This window comes from Protomyctophum parallelum (assembly GCF_964188405.1).
Source record: "Protomyctophum parallelum genome assembly, chromosome: 7".
Taxonomy (NCBI): Eukaryota; Metazoa; Chordata; class Actinopteri; order Myctophiformes; family Myctophidae; genus Protomyctophum; species Protomyctophum parallelum.
In genome coordinates, this window is record NC_139705.1 from 17,361,886 (window position 1) to 17,383,359 (window position 21,474).

At 41.8% G+C, this 21,474-nt stretch overlaps 1 protein-coding gene across 1 annotated transcript in view; it reads left to right on the plus strand.

Annotated features, from left to right (window-relative positions):
- Positions 1 to 12,680: 12,680 nt before the first annotated feature.
- The window catches only part of LOC310861954 (prickle-like protein 2), a gene marked incomplete at its 3' end in the record, with an annotated part of 57,639 nt that continues 48,845 nt past the window's right edge, over positions 12,681 to 21,474 (plus strand). The window contains exon 1 of the mRNA XM_083769691.1: positions 12,681 to 12,836. Coding sequence (XP_083625817.1) covers positions 12,702 to 12,836 — 135 coding nt within the window. The 5' untranslated portion in view covers positions 12,681 to 12,701. The remainder of the gene's footprint in view (positions 12,837 to 21,474) is intronic.

A 21,474-nucleotide genomic window follows, 5' to 3' on the forward strand; every position in this document is an offset into this window, starting at 1 on the left:
GTTTGGTTTAGGTCATGGCACCAAGATACTTTTTTGTAATGATACAGGTGTGTACCAATTTCCATGTATATGAAACCGTATTGTGGGACTTCAAGCACAAACTTTTGTAGGGGGCGCTATTGAGCCATTAGTCCATGCCCCTTTTTGAGACGATTAAAATACGTAATTTTTGCCACTTGTGATGTGTGTTTTCACAACTTTTCAAGTAAGTTCAGCACCTCAAAAACACGACTCATTTCAGATAAAATAATCATTGCGATTTCAATAGGGCATCGCACTATACTGTGCAGTGCTCGGGCCCTAATTCAAATTCAAATGCGCTTTATTGGCATGGGAAAACATACGTTGACATTGCCAAAGCAAAATTAACACATCTCTAAAGCCTGAGTGTGTACTCAGTTGCTAGAAGGTTTCTGCACACCAAAGATATAGCAGGCAATGCAACACGTGGTGGGCTTGTAGATCTGCTACTTTTGGCATGCAGATACAGTATAAGTCTAAACGACGCCATCACAGCCCGCCGAAAAAACTCTTGTGATATTTAGTCAAATAAAACTAGACTAAAACTGAAACATTTCAAATGACTACTACTAAATGGAATTTTATTCAAAAGACTACGACTAAAATTTAATCAAAACGTACTGTCAAAATCAACACTGATACAGTGCCAATAAACATCTCATCGTATCTTAATTAAACCTCTGAATGTCTAATGCTATAACACTAACCCAAACCTGAAACTTTTCATAACATTTTCATAATAATTTTTTCCTTTTATTTTTTTTCTCCTATAAAACAAGCATTTGATCGGCAATGGCTTTGGAAGTGGTCGGTAGAGCAGCCGGATGCGATCCGTGAGGTTCCCAGATCGATCCCGGGCTCCTCCAGAGTTAGTGTCGAGGTGTCCTTGAGCGAGAGACGCTGAACTAACTAAACCCCTAATTGCTCCCAGTGTGCAGTTTGGTGCCTTGCTTGGTTTCCTCCGCCAACGGTGTATGAATGGGTGAATCAGAATGTATTGCACAATCTATGTAAAGTGCCTTGGATAATGGTGCCATATAAAATGCACCATTTGCTTACCATTTTGGTTTATTTCAAAATGTATGCAATATTTCATCAGGGATGTTTGGTCCTCACAAGTATACTGTAGTAACACGTGTGTGACTATGACACACACACACACACACACTTTCATTACTAAGAGCAGCATGCCTTACAGCGGTTACCGTAGTAACTCGACCACCATGACACCATGGCAACCAGCATCATTGATATTACAGCTCACAAAGCTAGAACCATGGAACTGTGAGGACGGGTGTGTGTGTATGTACGTGCATGCTTGTAATTAAGCAATATTACACGAGAGGGTGTGCTTTACCGTGATTATTGCAACGACATCGTTGCTGCAGGAACGACGCAGTAGCAGAGTTCCATAAGCACACACTCAAGTATAATAGTGAATTTACAACAGTTATCTTAAAAAAAAAAAAAAAGCATTGTAACTAAGATATTCGATAAGATAACCAATATAGATACTAATAACGATTATATACAGGCTATATATCTGTAAATTACACACACAAATAAAAATGACATACTGAGCAACGGTACAATTAACATAACTTTGACCGAATCGGCTTACAGCAGTTAAAACACAGTCATTTAGCAGAACTACAACCATATGAAAATATAGAAAATATAGAATATATATACAATATATTTTCAGCTTTCAGCTTTATAGGGATGATGTCATTCCTGATATTGGGCATCCCTAATAGAAATGCATATATTTTTTAATGCCAGATTTGCCACTACGACCACACGTCTTGCTAGCCTAGCCTCTCAGCCGAGTCTGCTCTGCGAGTCTCCGTCTCATCAGCACATCTGAAATGTATGTTTTGTATTAGGTGTGCCATAATGCTAGTTTAATCATGGGTAGATGGCTATTTCAACCAATAAGATTGCTTCCTCGAAACTACCTGTATTACTTGTGAGGGCTAAAATGTCCACGAATTTGAGAAATATACACTTCGAGTACAATGTTTCCTGGTTGATTGAATACTTTATTAGTCAGATATGTAAACAGCATGGTGTGCGTTACCATCATTGATGGCATGCATGCATTGCAATTTTGCATAATCATTACGCTATTCATCTGGGGACACCTCAAAACATTATTTGAGGATGCCCCTTGGGGTCCCGACCCTTATTTTCTGAACCACAGGTGTAGAGCTTAAGATAAATCTTTTCACATTGTATTTCATATCCAGTGTAATATTTTTGTTCCATTATTCTGTTAGCACAGTGTGTTCTTTTGACAAATCACTCGACAAAGCCCTTCGGTTTGAATGTTAAATCTACAGTGCCTTTCTGTGTGGAGTTTGCATGTTCTCCCCGTGTCCCCTAGGGTAGGTACCCACACAAAAACATGCAGTAATCCTGGTCTCTAAACTACGTCCCCATGGCCATGGCACCTGATGGAGGGAAAAGGAACCGGTCGGAATAACGTGTTCCTTCCACGCGCTACGTCCAGCCGGGGAAACTCTCCCCTGTCATATGAAAAGAAGCAGCTTGGACTCCTCATGCATATAAGGAAGCATGAGGTCAATCCGCTGCCCCCCCCCCCCCCCCCCAGGTTGGCAGAGGAAGTGTAGCGCCCAGGATTACATTAGATAACTGGGTGAAAAAATGGGTTGCAAAATCGTGGGAAAATAATAATAATATCTACAGTGAAGTGCAGTGTGGAAAGTAGCTACCGGTAAGTACTGTTTTGAGGTGACTGATGAAGACCGCAAGGTCGAAACGTTAGTCGTTTTCTTGTATACTAGCACCCAATAAAAAGGCTTGAAAAGTTTAAATGCCAGTGCTGCTCCAGTGTCCTCTCCTTCTACAATTTTGAGGTATTTGTACTTTACTGGAGTATTTCCAATACTTTTCAGAGGTAAAAATTGTACATTTACTCCACGCTTACTCCACTCTACAATTATTTGAAATCTTTAGTTACTATTTACATTGTAGATTTTTATTATTATTACAAAACATACATTAACCACTTGCCTATATACATTTGGGCCATTTGAAAATAAAGCAATACAACGCAGTACAAGCAAAACTTGTATTTTTAGGCGTGGTGGGCACGAGACCTAGTCAAGCCCATGAGCTATTTGAACATAGCAGATCTACAATTTTAGCTTACAACTTGTAGATCTGCAATTTTCAAAAGATTTTAAGACATTTTAAACAATTTGAAAACTTGTGAAATGGGACATTCCACATGGTCCTTGTCTTGAAGTATATTTTGATGCAAACATACATTTTGAATAACAGACTTTACTTGTAACTAAACAGGTAATTTCTACATCGAGTCATGTTTCCACTTTCCACCACTGAGTGTAATTGAGTCTTGATTGAGCCACATGCTAATACAGCCACCGCCGCTTGCACGTCTGCATATTTAATTGCTCAACGATTTGACCTCCTTTGACCCGCACTCTTTAGCAATTCATGCGTGCGTCTGCCGCAGTTCCCCCCACCCCCCCCCCCCCCTTCACTCCCCCCACCCCCGTCTCCCGGGCGTAATAGTGGAAGCGTTTGATGTTTTGAACAGTGTTTTTTTGCAGACGAGGGGCAATGCAGTGCCTAGAGGAAAAAAACTAAATCACTATGCTTGTTTAACATGAGGAACGAATTCTCTCTCTCTCTCTCTCGCTCTCTGTCTCACACACAAATGCGTACACACAAAAATACACACGCGTGCATGCGCTAACAAGTGGAGATTGGTGTAAAATGCTTCAAAGCACGAAGTCAGTGAGTGTTCTGAATGTATAATAGTTCTGGGGATGTGTTGAATGTGGTGAAGTGTTCTGAATGTATAATATTTCTGGGGATGTGGTGAATGTTCTGCATGGTGGGGGATAAAACAGTGAAGTCGTTAAAGACGGAGAGGACGAGATGACAGTTTTTCACCCAAAAGATTACATATTCTATCAATAGAGCACTGAACGTCTGACGTCACTGCCACGGGATGGCGCTATTCCCCTGGTTCACGAGGTTATTTGTTGTATTGAAATCCCCACAGGGGAATCTTAGATCGCCTCAACTGTGTTCCAAAAAGTCGAAATGTGACGCGAAACGACATATTGCAAGCTTTCCTTGTAGATCTGCTATTTTTGCCATGTTTGAAAAGTAACAGTTTTGGGCTGAGACATTACCACGGTATGCTGAGCTTTTATTTTAGCAGTCACGCGTTCAGGTGTGGTGTTTTTTGGGATGGCTCAGGATAGGATCTTGAAAGTATCACTGGTGAAAAAGGCATCCCCTATTTAGTTGGAAGCAGGATTATTTTTCTATTGCACTTTAGTTGAGACCTGTGCCCGTCGGCCACCTGCCTACTTGGGAACGATGCAAGTCGGGAACCAGTATGCAATAGCAATACCCGTTGTTATAGCACCTGTTTTAACTGTCTGTCTGTGTCCCTTTTGTGCCCATACTGTATATGGAGATATGTCTGTCTGCCTGCCTGTGTACTGGTTAAGAAATCAAATGGCAGGTGTGGGGTTGCGCCGGCATCAATTGGCTGAGGCAGAGGCTGGGAATTCTACAGGTGAAGGGGCTTAGGCTCATTAGGTCCACTGGCAGAACCTGAACAGGGCTGTTTTGTGGCGGTACTGGACATCCGTATATCCGACCGACTCAAGGCCAGGCACTGCACTCCCTGTGGTGGTGTGGAACGCGTGTGTCAGATATGAAGTCATTGGGGCGAACGGTTCTCGAGTTACAGATGTATGTACGTATAGAGGACATACACAGAGAAATGGTGCATTTATTGTAAGATATGTTTTTCTAGTTCTACTGCACTTTAGTTGAGATTGTGAATGTTATAGGCCGTGGTTAAAACACATTAGTGCACACCTTCAGAGAAGAATCATAACACACACACACACACTCACACCATGTCTCTCTGTGTTGTTCTCCGTCTCTCTTTTCAATTCAATTCAATTCAAAGAGGCACGAGAAATTGTGTTTATGCCAAAGCAAATGTGAAATAAAAAGCTGTGAAACTAAGACAAGCAAGTACAATAACAAAATAAATATGTGTGAACAGAGCTTTGTCGCATTGCAACTTAGATAAAAACGAACTTACCAAACATGTTCATTTGCTGTTAGAAATAGTCAGATAGATACACACAGGGGTGGGGCGCGTTCAGAGCCTTTGACTATGGTAGTTGTTTGAGCTGCACGTGAGAATGCGTCAACCTTGCGTATATGGATCAAAAATAACCATACACACGCCTCTTTAACAACACTTGCATAAGCCGACGAGTGTCAGCAACAGCGTGAATTAACATAGGAATGACCCTGGCTGGCTAAATGCATATCAACACTCAACAGTCCAATGTGTGACCTGTTAATTACTGTATGTAGGCATATAGCCTACTGTCAGATGCTCTCTGATGCGGTCCAAAGAAAACTGCTGGATAACAGTGGATTCATGAACTAATCTAGCCTACAGTACAGACTGAGGTGATGTCTGCAAGGTAAATGCATGAAAACACTCACACCACTAAAGTAGTAAATGGAACAAAATCCAATAATATATATATATATATATATATATATATATATTACTAAATAAGCAATTACTTGTGTGCACATGTACACATTATATGCATGCACATTGTATACACGTGACGTAGCGCTCCACTAGCTGAAACAGAATCACAGGCGTGATTGAGGACTGAGACATGCCCCCCTCGATTCTGGGGGACATGTTGATGTTCTCATGTCCATGAAATTGCATCATAATTTACCTTAAATAAACATTAAATTCCATAGATGGCTGGCACAAATGAGAAATTACACCACAATTTACCCTAAACAAACATTAAAGTCCATAGACTGTGGATGGGACGGGACATTTACAATTAGGCTCTATGACATAATTTCCGAAAGCCATGCATTGGAGGGGTTAAATCCACAGTACCACTGGAAATAGTTACACAGTAGTAAGCAGGGATATAACAGTAAAAAGCTTTTGAAACAAACGGCAGAAGGAGTATTTCAAGATTATTGCAAGATTGTCACTTGGTATAAAACTTTCTTCCTCCACACATAGTGAGATACACAGGCAGGGTTGAGGAGGAGTTGCATCTCCCATCAATCTCACACTAACACCCCCTCGCTCACACTGGAGATAACATGCTGTACCGGAGAGCAGTGGTGCTGGAAGAACTACTCACATTTTTGAGGGGTACTAGGCTCTAGCCACTCCTATGACCAGCTTTGTGTGTTTGTGTGTGTACCAAATTCTGAAAGTATTAGATTGGCTGAGCACGGAATGTGAGGTATGATGATGTATGACGATAAGAGTGCCCCTCACTTCACACAAGTGTGATTTTTTTAAGTAAAAGTATCAATACTGCATAGTGCATTGCAGAAATACAAGTGCAAGACCGGTATTCAGAATTGTACTAAAAGAATCACACCTGTGTGAACCGAGTGGTGCAACTCCCCTCTCTCCCCCCCTCCTCTCTCTCTCTCTCTCTCTCTCTCTCTCTCTATCAGGCAGCAGGCAGTGCCAGGCACAGCATACCCCTCTCTCTGTTTCTGGCTCCCCCTACTGTATTGTACTGTATTAATAAGTCACATACTTGTGTCGTTCCAATTTCACGCATGCGCACACCACTCGTGCTCATACACACAGGTACACACACAGGTACACGGACATTGCTGGTTGTAGGAGTGGTTGCACCACTCAAAAAGTGCAAAGGTGTTTGCAACAAAAAAATTACTCAAAGTACCAAACGTCATAGTACTGTATACTCGTGATGCATAAAACTTCCATTTCAAAATGTATATTAAATCATTTGAAAATAGCAGCAAGCTCGGATCTGCTATTTTCCGAAGTCTACATACTGTAGGACAGACAGACAGTCAGTCAGACGCTCACAATGTGATGTATAATGTGAGCTTGTCGATGGGCTATTTTCGCCGAACGACAGAGTATAGAGTAATCATTAATTGTCACAGTGCGAGACGTTCCATGAGCCAGGACATTGTGCAGCCATAATTTGGATGTGTTTTGCATATTAGCAGAATGTCAAGGTTAATGAGGCTTCATTCCTACTACGTGCCACGGTTCAGTGTCTTTGCAACATCTCTGCATCGTTTCGGTGAAACACGGATGAAGTATAAGCAACGCCGTGCAGTCACTCTCTTTGCCGCCACTGTAATTTAGTCACAAAATGTCCCAACATCAAAGATATTCCAATTGCTATTTTACCGGGCACTTAACTTTGATATTGTTCTGTTAAAATGAATTGCGCTACACTGATTAAAAAGGTGCTGTTGTAACTGATGTTTGTTTTGTTTTGGTTAAAGCAAAATGAGTTTTGTTATTATTAATTATATTCTGAAAGTAGCTACATCTGCACTCTTTTTTTTGCCATGACATCCAATCCCGTTTCATATCAAGGTCCATTATGAATTTGAGTCGCGGATCACCATTTGATGAGAAGATTTTGTCCACAATTCCATGCTATTGATGTTGGTACCATAGGAGAGATAACAGGCAAACGTTGATCAAAATAACTATTATTCTACATTCTCTAATAGTGTAGACTTTAAGTAGCCTGACCTAAGTAGAGACATTTCTGGTCTAGAGGGGCGGGTCGCGCCTCAGAAATGCGCGCACCCTGATTGGATCTCATCGATCTGTCCGTCACCCCCGGCCCCTCCTCTCCCCCCTAGTGCAGCGCTACGTCACATCATTTAGAGCGACGCCCACCCGGAAGGGTTGACTCCCACTTTTAGACTGGTTCAGCCCACGGCTTTTTCCAGGCTTTCATCTTTCGCGCAGACGAAATGAAAGCCTGGGTATCGAGGCTAGACTTTAAGTAATGCAGATGTAAGATTAAGTAATGCAGATGTTTAACAATAATTTTACTCGAGATTGTAAAATGAAACCAAATGGACCCATGGGTCCATTTTGTTTCAATTCAAACTCTCAAGAGTTAAAGATCTATAAGGGTCCATTTGGTTACCAACTCTCCATCATTTAGCTGGGGACCACCTGGAACCCTCTCGAGGACCACTTGTATTCCCAGGGCCACTGGTTGAGAACCACTGCATTGGGATCTCTCTCCTGATTGGATGAAAACGTGTCACAGACTGGCCACATGTTATTAAACCATTTAGACGCGGCACTGCCATGGCAATCCCACCAATCTTGAGTCATAGTGTCAGAGTACCCGTTGTACCCATCTGTCTGTGTCCCTTTTATGCCCATATATGGAAATATCTGTCAGTCCTTGTCCCCTTTACGTCCATGGTGCCAGACCCTCCAACGCCTGGCTTTGTGTGTTTCGTCCGTGATGTTGTGTGTGTGGCAAAGTCTTTGGACTTTTTATGACTTGTACAAAATATTTTTCAGATAATTTCAGATAATTTTTGGGGCCCCCTGACATGAATAGTTTGGAGAACCACTGGGCAACAACACGTCCTAACAACTTGTTCTAGTGTATTTGTTCCATTCTAGGAACAAGTGTTGGAAAAGTTACTCAAAAACTAATATAGTGCCTATTAGTACTAGTTACTTTAAAAAAAAGAAGGTATTATTACTTTACATACAGCCAAAAGTCACTTTTTTCCCCCTCGCCCCCAGTAATTACATATTTTGTCCCCAAAAGTGACACACTACCCAGTTTGTTCCAGACGTAAACCGTCTGGAAGCACACTTCCACATCCAATAATTCACACGTGCAGACAAGCACACGCCGTTTTCATATCCGCTCTAGAGTCTACAGATCTAGACCGGATCTGCAGCCTGCAAAGCAACTCCATCCCAACACAGTCTACCATTATAAATAAAGTTAATAAACACTTATACCACCAAGGCTCGTGAAAAGTAAATGTAATATTATTACGCAAAATGTGAAAGTAATTAGTTATATAGTGGAAAAAGGCAATACGGTAATATTACTTTATCTAATAAATTACTTTAGTATCTTTCCAACACTGCCAGCAACACGTGTGCTTGAAGCCACTGGCGACAGAATGCAGCGTACGGAACTGGATGTGACACGGTGGTCTGGTCATGAGTCATAATATAGTCAGTCGTCAAGGGCGTGATGTGTGAGCAATGATAACACACTGTACCCTCCTTGGGTGTCTCACAGAACAACTGTACAAGGAATAGTCATGCGCGTCAGCAAGGTCAGTACAGCAACGGTAGAAACTAAGTACATTTACTCAAGTACAATTTACAATTTACAATTTAGGCATTTAGCAGACGCTCTTAATCCAGAGCGACTTACAATAATCAGGAACAAAAGCATGGGAATACATCACAAAAGCATTTATCATAAAACATGCGTAAGCTAAGAAAGTAACAGTGGAATATCTATATTATGAGACTATACATATAAGCTATATATATATACTACTATGCTATACAGTACATATGTACTATGGCGTGCTATGACTATATACAATGCAATTATAGTGCCGTCTACATAACATGCTATAAGTCTGTATCAGATGCTATCTAAGTCTACAGAAATGCTATCTAAGGGGGTAGGGTAGGCCATGATGGAGTCTAAAAAGGTGGGTTTTCAGACTACGGCGGAAGATTGGGAGTGATGCTGCAGTTCTGACTGCAATGGGAAGTGCATTCCACAGTTTTGGAGCCAGAAGGGAGAAGAGTTTGGGACGTGTGGAGCGTTGTCCCGGCGTTTTTAGTGAGGGTACTTCCAGCTTCCCTGCGTTGGCTGATCTGAGTGCGCGGGAGGGTTTGTAGGGCTCAATCATACTTGCAAGATATGGGGGAGCCATACCTTTGGTTGCCTTGAATGCCAGCATCAGAGTTTTGTATTCTGTGCGGGCAGCGACCGGGAGCCAGTGGAGGGAGCGGAGCAGGGGGGAGACATGTGAGAATTTTGGCTGGTTGAAGACCAAGCGAGCTGCGGCATTTTGGATCAGCTGGAGAGGCTTAAGTGCACATGCTGGTAGGCCAGTAAGGAGGGAGTTACAATAGTCGAGTTTTGACAAGACTGTTGTCTGGATTAGGAGCTGGGCTGATTCCTGGGTGAGGAACGGTCTAATTCGTCGTATATTATAGAGTGTGAACCTACAGGATCGAGTGACAGCTGTGATGTGAGCTTTGAACGAGAGCTGACTGTCCAGGACAACACCGAGGTTCCTGGCTGTTTGGACAGACGTTACCAAGTGCTGTACTTAGGTAGGGTAGTGATGATAGTGTCGTATAATTCCATATAAATGAAACCAAATTACTATGCTACGTCAGTCTTATCATGGTAGGACTCATCATATAGTAGAGTTCAGAAATACAAGGGTCCGTCTGTAGACTCCTCACTTCTCAGAGCCAGGAATGTTTACACTTCACACCTGAATCGAAAGCCATTGTTCTAACTCTTTTTGAAGCTTGCCCTCCTGGGGTGAAGAAGCTAGATTATTCCGGTGACCATCTGGTGGTATTTCTTGGTCACTGACTTAACACTGAGTAACTGTTCCACATTCAAATAATGACTTTCTGTCAGTATAGAGAATAATGAGAGACGCTATAACTATTAATAGTGAGTGCAATTTGTACTGATTTAAAATGTGCTATAAGATTATAGTGTTCGTTACTGGGTTAAACTGTTTTAATTAATTTCTTAATATAGTCTGTTCAGTTCCATTTCAGTTCCGTTATGTTTAACTATGTTCATTAGAGTGTTCCGTTTCATCTAGTACTGGTTATGTTTAACTATGTTCATTGTATCGTTAAGTCATCATCATCTGTTGTTTTAGTGCAAAGTTAGAACTAAGTCCATGCACAGTGTCTCTGCTGAGGGGCCGCCTCTCTCTGTAACCTGAATGAGCTACTAGCTCAGATTCCATTGGTCGACAAGTCAGGAAGTGCCTAGTTCATCTCCTGGAGAGGAGGAGTCAGACCTGTGTATATAGCACCTTGTAGGATTTGTGAATATAGGGGCTGTTCGAACGAGTCTTCATTTGGCTCTTACTAGGCTGGTTGGAACAGACGAACTGCATGTACCTTTGTGACATGCTTGCTTTGTAACGACTGAATCTCTTGTGTTTTACCAAATAAATACTGAGATCTGGAGAACCTTTGTCCTGCCTTCCTTCTTCTTCACTCCCCGTGCGGACGACACACACATCAGTGATTTTATACAACAATAGCATGATAATGCTACGAATGGCACTGCAGCAGTGTGAGATTCGTCGACTAAAACTATGACAAAAAATGTTCGACCATCTTGTGAGCTTGTAGATCTGCTATTTTACCTGAGCTCAACCGAACCAAGTATGAAATTACTTCTTCTAGTTCTGCTGGATCTCTTCTCCACTAGCCCCTCCCTAACATTTTAGTCTAGTTTTTAGTTGTTGAAATTGTCAAATATTATTATTAATTCGTCTCGGTTTTAGTCATCATAGATTCGTTTTTATTTAGTTTCCCCACCAAAAAAGACAGTCAACAACCATTTTTCGTAATAGTTTTAGTCGACAAAATTAACACTGCTGTAAAGGAAATTAAGTAAGCACATTTACTCTACTTATTTGAGTACTGTACTTAAAGGTAGAGTGCACAAGAATGCTACGAATGGCACTAAAGTAGGTGTCACATGGACGGACCACGTCAGAAATGTCCAATGTGGTCCTCCTCTGTGTGCATAAATACAGCTACAGCAGTACAGCGCCTTCTCCTGTGAAGCGTTCATGCAGTAGTGATGTGTCCAGCTGCCACTGCCAAGCAGCCCGTTCTGCCTCAGTCATATTGATCTGCATTCTCTAATGGAGGGTTTCTCCAACTAAAAAAGTGTGTGCCGTGGCACCCTAGGGTGCTGTGACAAGTCCAGGTGTGCCGCAGAACACTTTAATAATATTTTTGGAGGTCATCACTTCAGTTTGGTATACTTAGACCCTCTACACTTGGAAAAACGGACCTGTATTTCATTGTATTATTGTGCATTATTTTTTTAATCTAAATCAATTCACTTCACCAAACATTGCTTCTACAAGATCACAATACGTTCCAACGGGACCCGTTGTGACTCTTGAGAGCTTGCAGATTGGTTATTGTTTGTGATTGTTCCACCCAGAACAACAATGAAAGTGGTTAAATAGTTATTTTACGATCTGTCCTAATCTCTCAAGTTCATCTTGTGACATTCTTACGATAGGCCTACTTTGCGTAGCGTAATATGACATAAATGTTAAGGTGCTATGAAGTAATAGTGTAATTCAGGGGTACTGCGTGGATGAAAAGGTTAATTTACAGGGCTGACCTGAGCCGAAAAAAGGTTTGAGAAACACTGCTCTAATGCAGTGCTTATTTAGTATCACATCTTATTTAAAACTTTTTTTTAAAGTTTGCAAAATGTTTGCAAACCTACTGTAGCCTGGCTGGATTTGAACTGTGTTGTTCTCTATAGCATTGCCCATACAGTACATAAAAGTCCGGAAAAGTAAAAGTTTCAGACATACGTAGGTCTCCACCCGACAAGAGACGATATTTTTAATAATACGTCACGCTTAATCACAGAGATTCTTCTTAAACCCTTTGCTTTCCACCAGCCTCCTCTTTGTGCTGAAGCCAGCCGGCCAGACAGACAGGCAGGCCCTGCCCGGTGTTTAGCGGCAGCGTCGAGGAGCCAGAGGACCATGTCGCGGTGAGCGCCATGCCTCTGGAGATGGAGAAGAGCGTCACCAAACACCTGATGTACGACTTCCAGAGGAACTCCACCTCTGACGACGACTCCGGCTGCGCCCTGGAGGAATACGCCTGGGTGCCCCCCGCCCTCAGCCCAGAACAGGTAGGCTCACTGCCTTGGTGCCGCCTGCCTCACCTCAGTCCAGAACAGGTAGGCAGCTCACCGCCTGGGTGAACCCCACCCCACCCCGCCCTCAGTCCAGAACAGGTAGGCAGCTCACCGCCTGGGTGAACCCCACCCCACCCCGCCCTCAGTCCAGAACAGGTAGGCAACTCACCGCCTGGGTGAACCCCACCCCACCCCACCCCACCCCGCCCTCAGTCCAGAACAGGTAGGCAGCTCACCGCCCTCAGCCCAGAACAGGTAGGCAGCTCACCGCCTGGGTGAACCCCACCCCACCCCGCCCTCAGCCCAGAACAGGTAGGCTCAATGCCTGGGTGTCCCCCACCCCGCCTCAGCCCAGAACAGGTAGGCTCACTGCCTGGGTGTCCCCCACCCCGCCCTCAGTCCAGAACAGGTAGGCTCACTGCCTTGGTGTCCCCTACCCCGCCCTCAGCCCAGAACAGGTAGGCTCACTGCCTTGGTGTCCCCTACCCCGCCTCAGTCCAGAACAGGTAGGCTCACTGCCTTGGTGTCCCCTACCCCGCCTCAGTCCAGAACAGGTAGGCTCACTTTGAACTCTGAGCTTCTCTTCTTCCCAGTTAATATAGTTAATAATAATTAATCATATTATAAGTCCTGCCCCATAAAGCAGGATCTAACTATTTCCATATGGTGACTTCGGTTCCAACTGCCGATATAGAGCCAACATGAGGTCTGTCATCTAGCCAACATCATTCACTGCCAGAGTAATTATTCACCCCCTGAACAATTTTCAGTTTTCTTCCACTCACAATTTTTCTGTCTCCAAACAACCAATGAAGGACAAGTACTTCAAAAACCGAGTCCAATGATGTGAATAGTACATGAATGAGAAACGTGTACCAGTTTAAACAGCACATTACAGGACCAGGTACTAAGTAAAGGACAAGGTGCGCTCTTCTGAGTGCAGATCTCTGCCAGGCCGGGTTGTTTACCCAGGTGGGAAATAGAGTTTGTTAGTTAGTTATTGAAGTAAAATTTACTCCCACTACACTAACTAAACTACTAGAGACAAAAGGCTGAATGAGTTTCTCTATACTAAATAGCAAACTGCAGGAAAAGTACCAGGCAATGGCATTAAACGATCGGATGAAAAAACACGCAGGCAGAGATGAGCTGAAGTGTAGAGTTGACCATTTATTCAATCAGAAAACAGAGTCCAGAGTGACTGAATAGCATCAGCTCCCCCGTGGCCTGTGTGCCACGGGAGCACACGGACAGACTAACCACCTGCGATGGTCAGCCTGCTAAAAGACCCCCTATTTCACTTACAACGGGACATTATATGCAGTCTAACATCAAACAGAGGTTTCTGGGTGTTGGTTGATTTTACATACATAGGAATCGCAGATGCATACATAATCAAGTGACCTTTTGTTGAGACAATAGTATGCAGATCAACAACTTGCATAATAGCAGATGGCGGCCTACGTGTGTTTTGATTCACACCTGAGAGAAGCTACAGGAGTAATGAACAATGCAGAGTACTCGACTGAGTGATTGCTTTCAGCTAGACAGACAGACTCCAACATTTTACTTAGCACAGAGTGTAGTTGATTATAGCATGATATAGTAATTATTTGTCCAGATACGACATTATTTTTAAGGAACTGAAAAAGAAAATGGGCAGTTTAGTCACAATGACAAATCCAATAGGTGAAGAGGCCTGTTAATGAATGTTACCATGAGGCCGATTTGAAGAAAATAATTGGGACAGGTTCTTCCTGAGTCTACTGGGAGTGTATACATGTGCATGGTTTCACAGCGATCAGTCCAGTGGTGGTGAGATGAGTTGTTCAGAGATGGATGTACAGATGCAACCGCACGGCTTCTATGTGGATCGATCTGCTCTCATATTGATGATGTAATGGTGTAGAGTAGACAAACCGACGTCCTGTGAAAATCTGCATTTCTAGCCTTGCACGACCACAGTTTATATTGTGTGTGATGATGTCAGACGTCAACTCCTGGTTAGCCTACATAACAAGGTGTGAATTGTCTTTCGACTTTCACTTCGTCTCTGTGCGAATTATACGATTTTGACCCAAGGTTGTGTCCTGAGAGACAGCAAGAAGGAGTTAGGAGAGACACAGAGAAGGGGGAGATATTTATATATTATAAAAGACATATTGTCCAACCCCAACAGAGGAAGGAACCTATAACTGATCACCATCACAATCCATTTAGAGCTGCAATCGATGATGGAAGGAAGGAACGAGCCCCAATATTTCCCGACTCGGGTCTCCAGTTGTGAGTGTCTATATGCCTGTGCCTGCACCTTCCTCCATGGACACGTGAAGAGGAGCCACAATGACCTTGACTGCCAAACACTGAGGAATGAAGAGACCCAAATAAACTGCTCTGTAACCAGCCAGAAACAAGGAGACACAGATGAACCAAAATCTCACAGTCATCAACCGTTCACCAATAATGTAGCTCTGGTGGGAGAAGTAAAGACACATCAGCCGAGATACAAGGGAAAGAAAACCCACATCTGTAAACAGTGTGACAAGAGTTTCAGTAGGTTAGGTCTGAAGTCACACCGGCGTGTCCACACGGGAGAAAAACCTTTCCATTGTAAACAATGTGACAAGAGTTTCACTTTATCAAGTTCCCTGACAACACACCAGCGTATCCACACTGGAGAAAAACCTTTCCACTGTCAACAATGTGACAAACGCTTCACTGTATCAAGTACCCTGAGTACACACCAGCGTATCCATACTGGAGAAAAACCTTACCACTGTAAACAATGTGACAAACGTTTCACTGTATCAAGTAATCTGAAGAAACACCAGCATATCCACACTGGAGAAAAAACTGACCATTGTAAACAGTGTGACAAGAGTTTCAATGTGTTAAATGACCTGAAGAGACACCAATGTATCTAGACTTGGGAAAAGCATCTCTCAAGACGGATTCAGAGCTCCGCAGCTGAATCTGGCCGCAACTCCCGTTGCAAGGTGTAGAGTTCGTTTTCAGTTGGAACGTAAACAAAGACGCACCACCGGAAGTGGAGGGCTGAAGAGAGGTAACGTGAAGACATCCGGTCCACTTTTCTTGCAGATGGGTTCCCAGATTGAGATGAGATGTATGAGGCCAACAGACACTCTTAATCCAGATTCCAGAGCGTCTGATAAGCAAGAACAAAAATCATGATAATACTTCAAATAGTCATCATGAATCAGGCGTAGGCTAAGAACCTAACAGTGGAATATCTATATAATGAAACTATGCGTACACATTATGTGCTATGTCTACATAAAATGCTATTTAAATTACATAAATTAAGCCTGCATACGCCTGTAAGGTCGAGTCTAGGGCAAGTGCTACTGCAAGTGATATGGTCTAAGATCAGATGGAGTCTGAAGAGAAAGCAGAAGATTTGGAGTGAGTCTGCAGTTCTGATTGCTATGGGAAGTGCATTCCATAGTTTTGGAATACAAACGTGCATGAACTAAACTGTAATGTCTTGGGAACAGAATCCTAATATCTCTGATTATTTTTCCAGGCTGCGTTTTTGATCAAAACAAGCTTGATTTGTGGCTCATTTCTATAAATGCTATGATCACCAGTTACAAAATGTATGTTTTGGGTGAATTAAATAACATTTGCGGGACATGTTACACTGCGATTTTACACTTCCTGCTTTTCCGCTTCAGAGTAAAACGGTTTCAAAAGGTAAGACGGTTTGACCAACTCATAATGAGTTGCTACACGGTTCTCCGTTGAAATGAATGTTTGGCAGTTCTGGAGTGCAAAAGTTCATCGGGTGGAGGTACAGTACTACCGGGTGGTGGTAACGGGTGTGTAAAGTTTGCTCCCACCACAGAGACTGGGGTTTGATTCCTCCATGGTGCCTCCACCTTGACCAGGCACTCCAACGAACACAATTGGTGTTGCATGTTAGCCTGGACACCAGGCAAATCTGCCAGTGCAAAAAAATACATAAAATAAATAAATCACTTTGGTCTTGTCCCGCTCGGTTGTGATTGGACTTCGGTTGTGGGGCACCAATCAGGGCCCAGTAATGGAAATGTGGGGCGGGTTTACCACCAAATGCATTTTTGAGTGGCGCTAGCCCCTCCTATGCACAGCCTTGTGTGTCTGTGTGTATGAACACGGAATGTGCTCAGCTGATTGGCTGAGCACAGAATGTGATGAATGATGATGTATAATGATAAGAGTGCGCCTCACTTCACACAAGTGTGATTTTTATTTATTTTTGGAAATGTAGGTTCCACAAAGAGATTTCAGACTAATATCTACGCAGTGATATTAGTCTAGTTACGATGTTAGGCTATAGTTACAAGTGTGTGCGTCAGGGAAGAGTTGAACCCAAGTGCAGAAACAACTCCAACTGATTAGGTATACAACGTATATTTTTAGAGCAACATAACGGCCATTCTTCAAAGTGGAGTGAGCCACGCAGGTTCAAAACCCTGACACAGGCCAGGCAGACCAGACCACACATCCACGGGAGCAGGCAGAAAGCCAATAATCCACACAGAAAGCCAGAAGGTCAAAGGCACTCGTCACAACATGGAGACAGAACTCCACACAGGAAACAAGACAGAGATGACTCAGAAAACACACTGACAGAAGGCTGCATGTAGGCCAGTGTTTCTCAAACTATTTTGGCTCAGGTCAGCCCTGTAAATAACTTTTCCATCCAAGGCACTCCTAGATCAGTAAAATCACTGATCATTGAAATAACAATTTACGGTATGTAATTATGCAAATCTTTCCCCCTAATATGATACAGTATATCACAGACGAAAACGTGAAAATATCAGTTTCAGTTAGGACAAACTGATAGGATAACACTGTATGTCCTACATCTGCCTGTCATATGGTACCGCATCAATATAGCATATAATTGTGGACAAAATCTTATCCAACGATAACATTCTAAGTCTCTCGTCTGAAAGGCTAACTGTCATCAAATGGTGGTCCATGGCTCAAATGCTGAATAATAATGGACCTTGATATGAAAAGTGTTGAAAACCACTGGTCAAAGTGATTAAACGGAAGTGATTTTGATCAATTCCAAATAGGGTAGGTCTACACACTAACATTTCCCGTACCAACTGGCAAGTTAGAAATCAGACTTTGTATGACATCTGTGTTGTTGGTAATGACGCAAGCTGGCGTATGTACCCATTTTGAGCATGTTGTTGGGTTGGCTTCAATACATTCTGCTTTATTTTACTGGGTTACTTTGCAGTTTCACAAAAACATATTTTATATACAGGTTTAATGTTTGTTTTTAGTTCAATTTTAAAAATGCCAACATGAGTTACTTTAATTAGCTATACCAAATTCCCTCCTCGATGTTGTAAGATGATAAGAGCACCCCTTACTTCACACAGGTGTGATTTTTAATAGCGAATCTAGAAGCTCAACGCATGCGAGCGTTATGTCAGGCCCGTTTTCATAGGCCCCGGTTTCTTTTTTACTGCTAGCAACACTTCTTTTGGATCAGTGTTAACTGTTAATTTGTTGATTAAATTGCCAGTATATATTAGTTTTATTAACTGTAGCTTAGTTTTTATTACGTTTTTAGGGACGCTAGCAGAAGACCCTCTAATGCAGGGGTAACCAAGAAGGGGTTCGCAAGCTACCAGTAGCTCGCACGAGCCATTCAAGTAGATCCCGGAGTGAGCGGGTGTCAGACTGACAGGCAGCCAGTCCATCACTACCAATACACAGAACGTGCATTTAGAATATCTCGCAGTGATGGCCCCAGACATGTGTTGGGCCATCAACTGCGGTGTTTGTTTGTCTGACTATTATGCACAACTTGTGCATAATAGTCATGCATATCAGAACAGAACAGTATAAAAACCCACAGAGCTAAACAGCCTCTCACTCACTACTATACCTACACAGGCAAGCATGCAGTGACTACTCTACTCTGACTATGGAAGATCTGGCGGAAAGAAATCATAAACATCAATAATCATTTCCACCAGGAATTGGGAGCATGCATCCTTCCGACTTAGCCATGTTTTGGCTCAGCGCAAGGAACCATTTACGGACAGGGACATGGTTAAAGAATTGCTGAATGTCACGGTGGACTGCTTGTTTTCTAACCATAAAAACAAGGAGGAATTTAAAGCATTGATAAACGTATTCAAAGACTTGTCAATATGTGAATACTTTTCACTTCAGTTCGACGAGTCCACTGATATGCCACGGACACCGCCCAGCTAATTGTGTTTTTCCCTGATTTTACCACCAAAGAGGACTTTCTATCTAGCCCTTATTCTGTTGAAAAAAAGGACCCGGGGTGAGGATGTGTACAATGCATTCAAGGATTTAATTGTGTGAGGACAAGATTCCTCTTCATAAAATCCTATCAATGACAACAGACGGGGCCCCAGTGATGCTTGGCGTTCAATCAGGATTTGTGTTTGCATTAATTAACTTCGGATAAAATGGAGATTTATGAACTGGTAACTGACTATCCACTGGAGGACAGAGCTAAAAAGCAGGACTTTTTTGTTCACTGTGAGCAGAGAGAAGTATCCCCTGATTGAGTCTTGTGCACTCAAATGCCTACTTTGGCTCCACTTATGTGAAATGGCCTTTTCACAAATTAAAATTAAATCCAAGTTTAGAACTCGTATGACTGACTCACATCTTAATGATAGCCTCAGACTGGCAATCACTAACTAGTATGAACCAGATTTCAAAACGCTTGCAGATAATGTGTAGTCACAGCAGTCTCATTAAAGGTGGGCTGACACTGTCTGAAAGTATTGTATCAGTCACCATAACTGTTAAAATATATGATCATGTACTGTATGCATTTGTCATTTGAACATCTGTAAATATGAATATTCATCGAACTGAGAAACTAAATAGTGTGCTATATAGGCAATTCATTTCATGTTTCAGTGTAAACGAACATTTTTCCGTCATAGTTTTTGTAACTGCTCCTAAACCATCTTCATCTGGTGCAGAATAAGAAAACGTTCCAACTGATATCCTGATATCACGAGGGCTTTTTTACTTATCCCAAGCGACAACGTGAAAAACTGCAAAGAAATCACGCAAACAAATAATATTTAACACAATTAATTATTACCATGAAATATGAATGTCCTTGTCAGTCAGTCATGCACTGTCTTTTTAAAGTATCCATGAATTGTCCATGTTCACAATTAAATGTCCACATGTCAAACAAACACAAAAGACAGACACAAACAAAACAACTGGGAACATACCGCGCCTTCTACACAGACTTTTAGGAGTTCAGTTAAGTTCTTGTTACTTTTTACTTGCGCAAGCAGAGCGCGCAAGTAATATTTTCGCCCGGTCCGTATGCACCGTCCCAGCCAACCCGCCACTTTTGATGCGTATGCAAATAAAACAGCAGATTTGTGCCTGATTTGCTGGGACCAGATTACATACATGACCATATTTCTTACGTCATCATTGAGAGCTAGTCATACATACATACTATATATATAATCTGTAAAATAAAATAGCAAATTGAGCCTGATTTGCTGGGACCAGAGTACATGATGTGTATATGTATGACTAGCTCTCAATGATGATGTAAGAAATATGGTCATGTATGTAATCTGGTCCCAGCAAATCAGGCACAAATTTGCTGTTTTATTTGCATACGCATCAAAAGTGGCGGGTTGGCTGGGACGGTTTTTGGCGCAAAGTAACCACAGTATACCGCTAATCAACTTACAAATAACATATATATATAGTATATTTATAACTAGTACTCAATGATGACGGAAGAAATATGTGGATTAAAGGACCCAATGCCAGAGTGTAATTGGTTTTCGATGGTGACGTAATGACAATATGTTTTAGTGTTGGGAGGCACTGATTGACATATACGTCACAATCCAAATTCGTCACTTACGTATTTATTACGACATTATGTTTCTGGAGTGTATAAAAACAACAACAGACTTAGATAGCATCTGATACAGACTTATAGCATTTTATGTAGACGGCACTATAATTGCATTGTATATAGTCATAGTAGACGGCACTATAATTGCATTGTATATAGTCATAGCACGCCATAGTACATATGTATAGCATAGTAGTATATATATATATATATATAGTTTATATGTATAGTCTCATAATATAGATATTCCACTGTTACTTTCTTAGCTTACGCATGTTTTATGATAAATGTTTTTGTGATGCTTTTGTTCTTGATTATTGTAAGTCGCTCTGGATTAAGAGCGTCTGCTAAATGCCTAAATTGTAAATTGTAACGGTAGTAGAGGACACAAACGGTAGTAGAGGACACAATGTATATTTTAACAAATGTTAAAGTATTATTACAGAAATTGAAGTTAGAGACACATATTACTCTGATCATGATTTAGTATTAATATCACTATAGTCCAAGATGAAATACATTTACAATTTACAATAAATAATAAAATAATTATACTGTATAACATATTTTAATTCAGTTTATAATTTATATACCTTTTTTTTCATCACATATCAATGATTTATTTTTCTTTGAAAAACTAAAAAGGGATCCAGAATATTTCTAAATTGATAAAACTGTATTTCTTATATAGATAGACACTTGAACCATACTTAA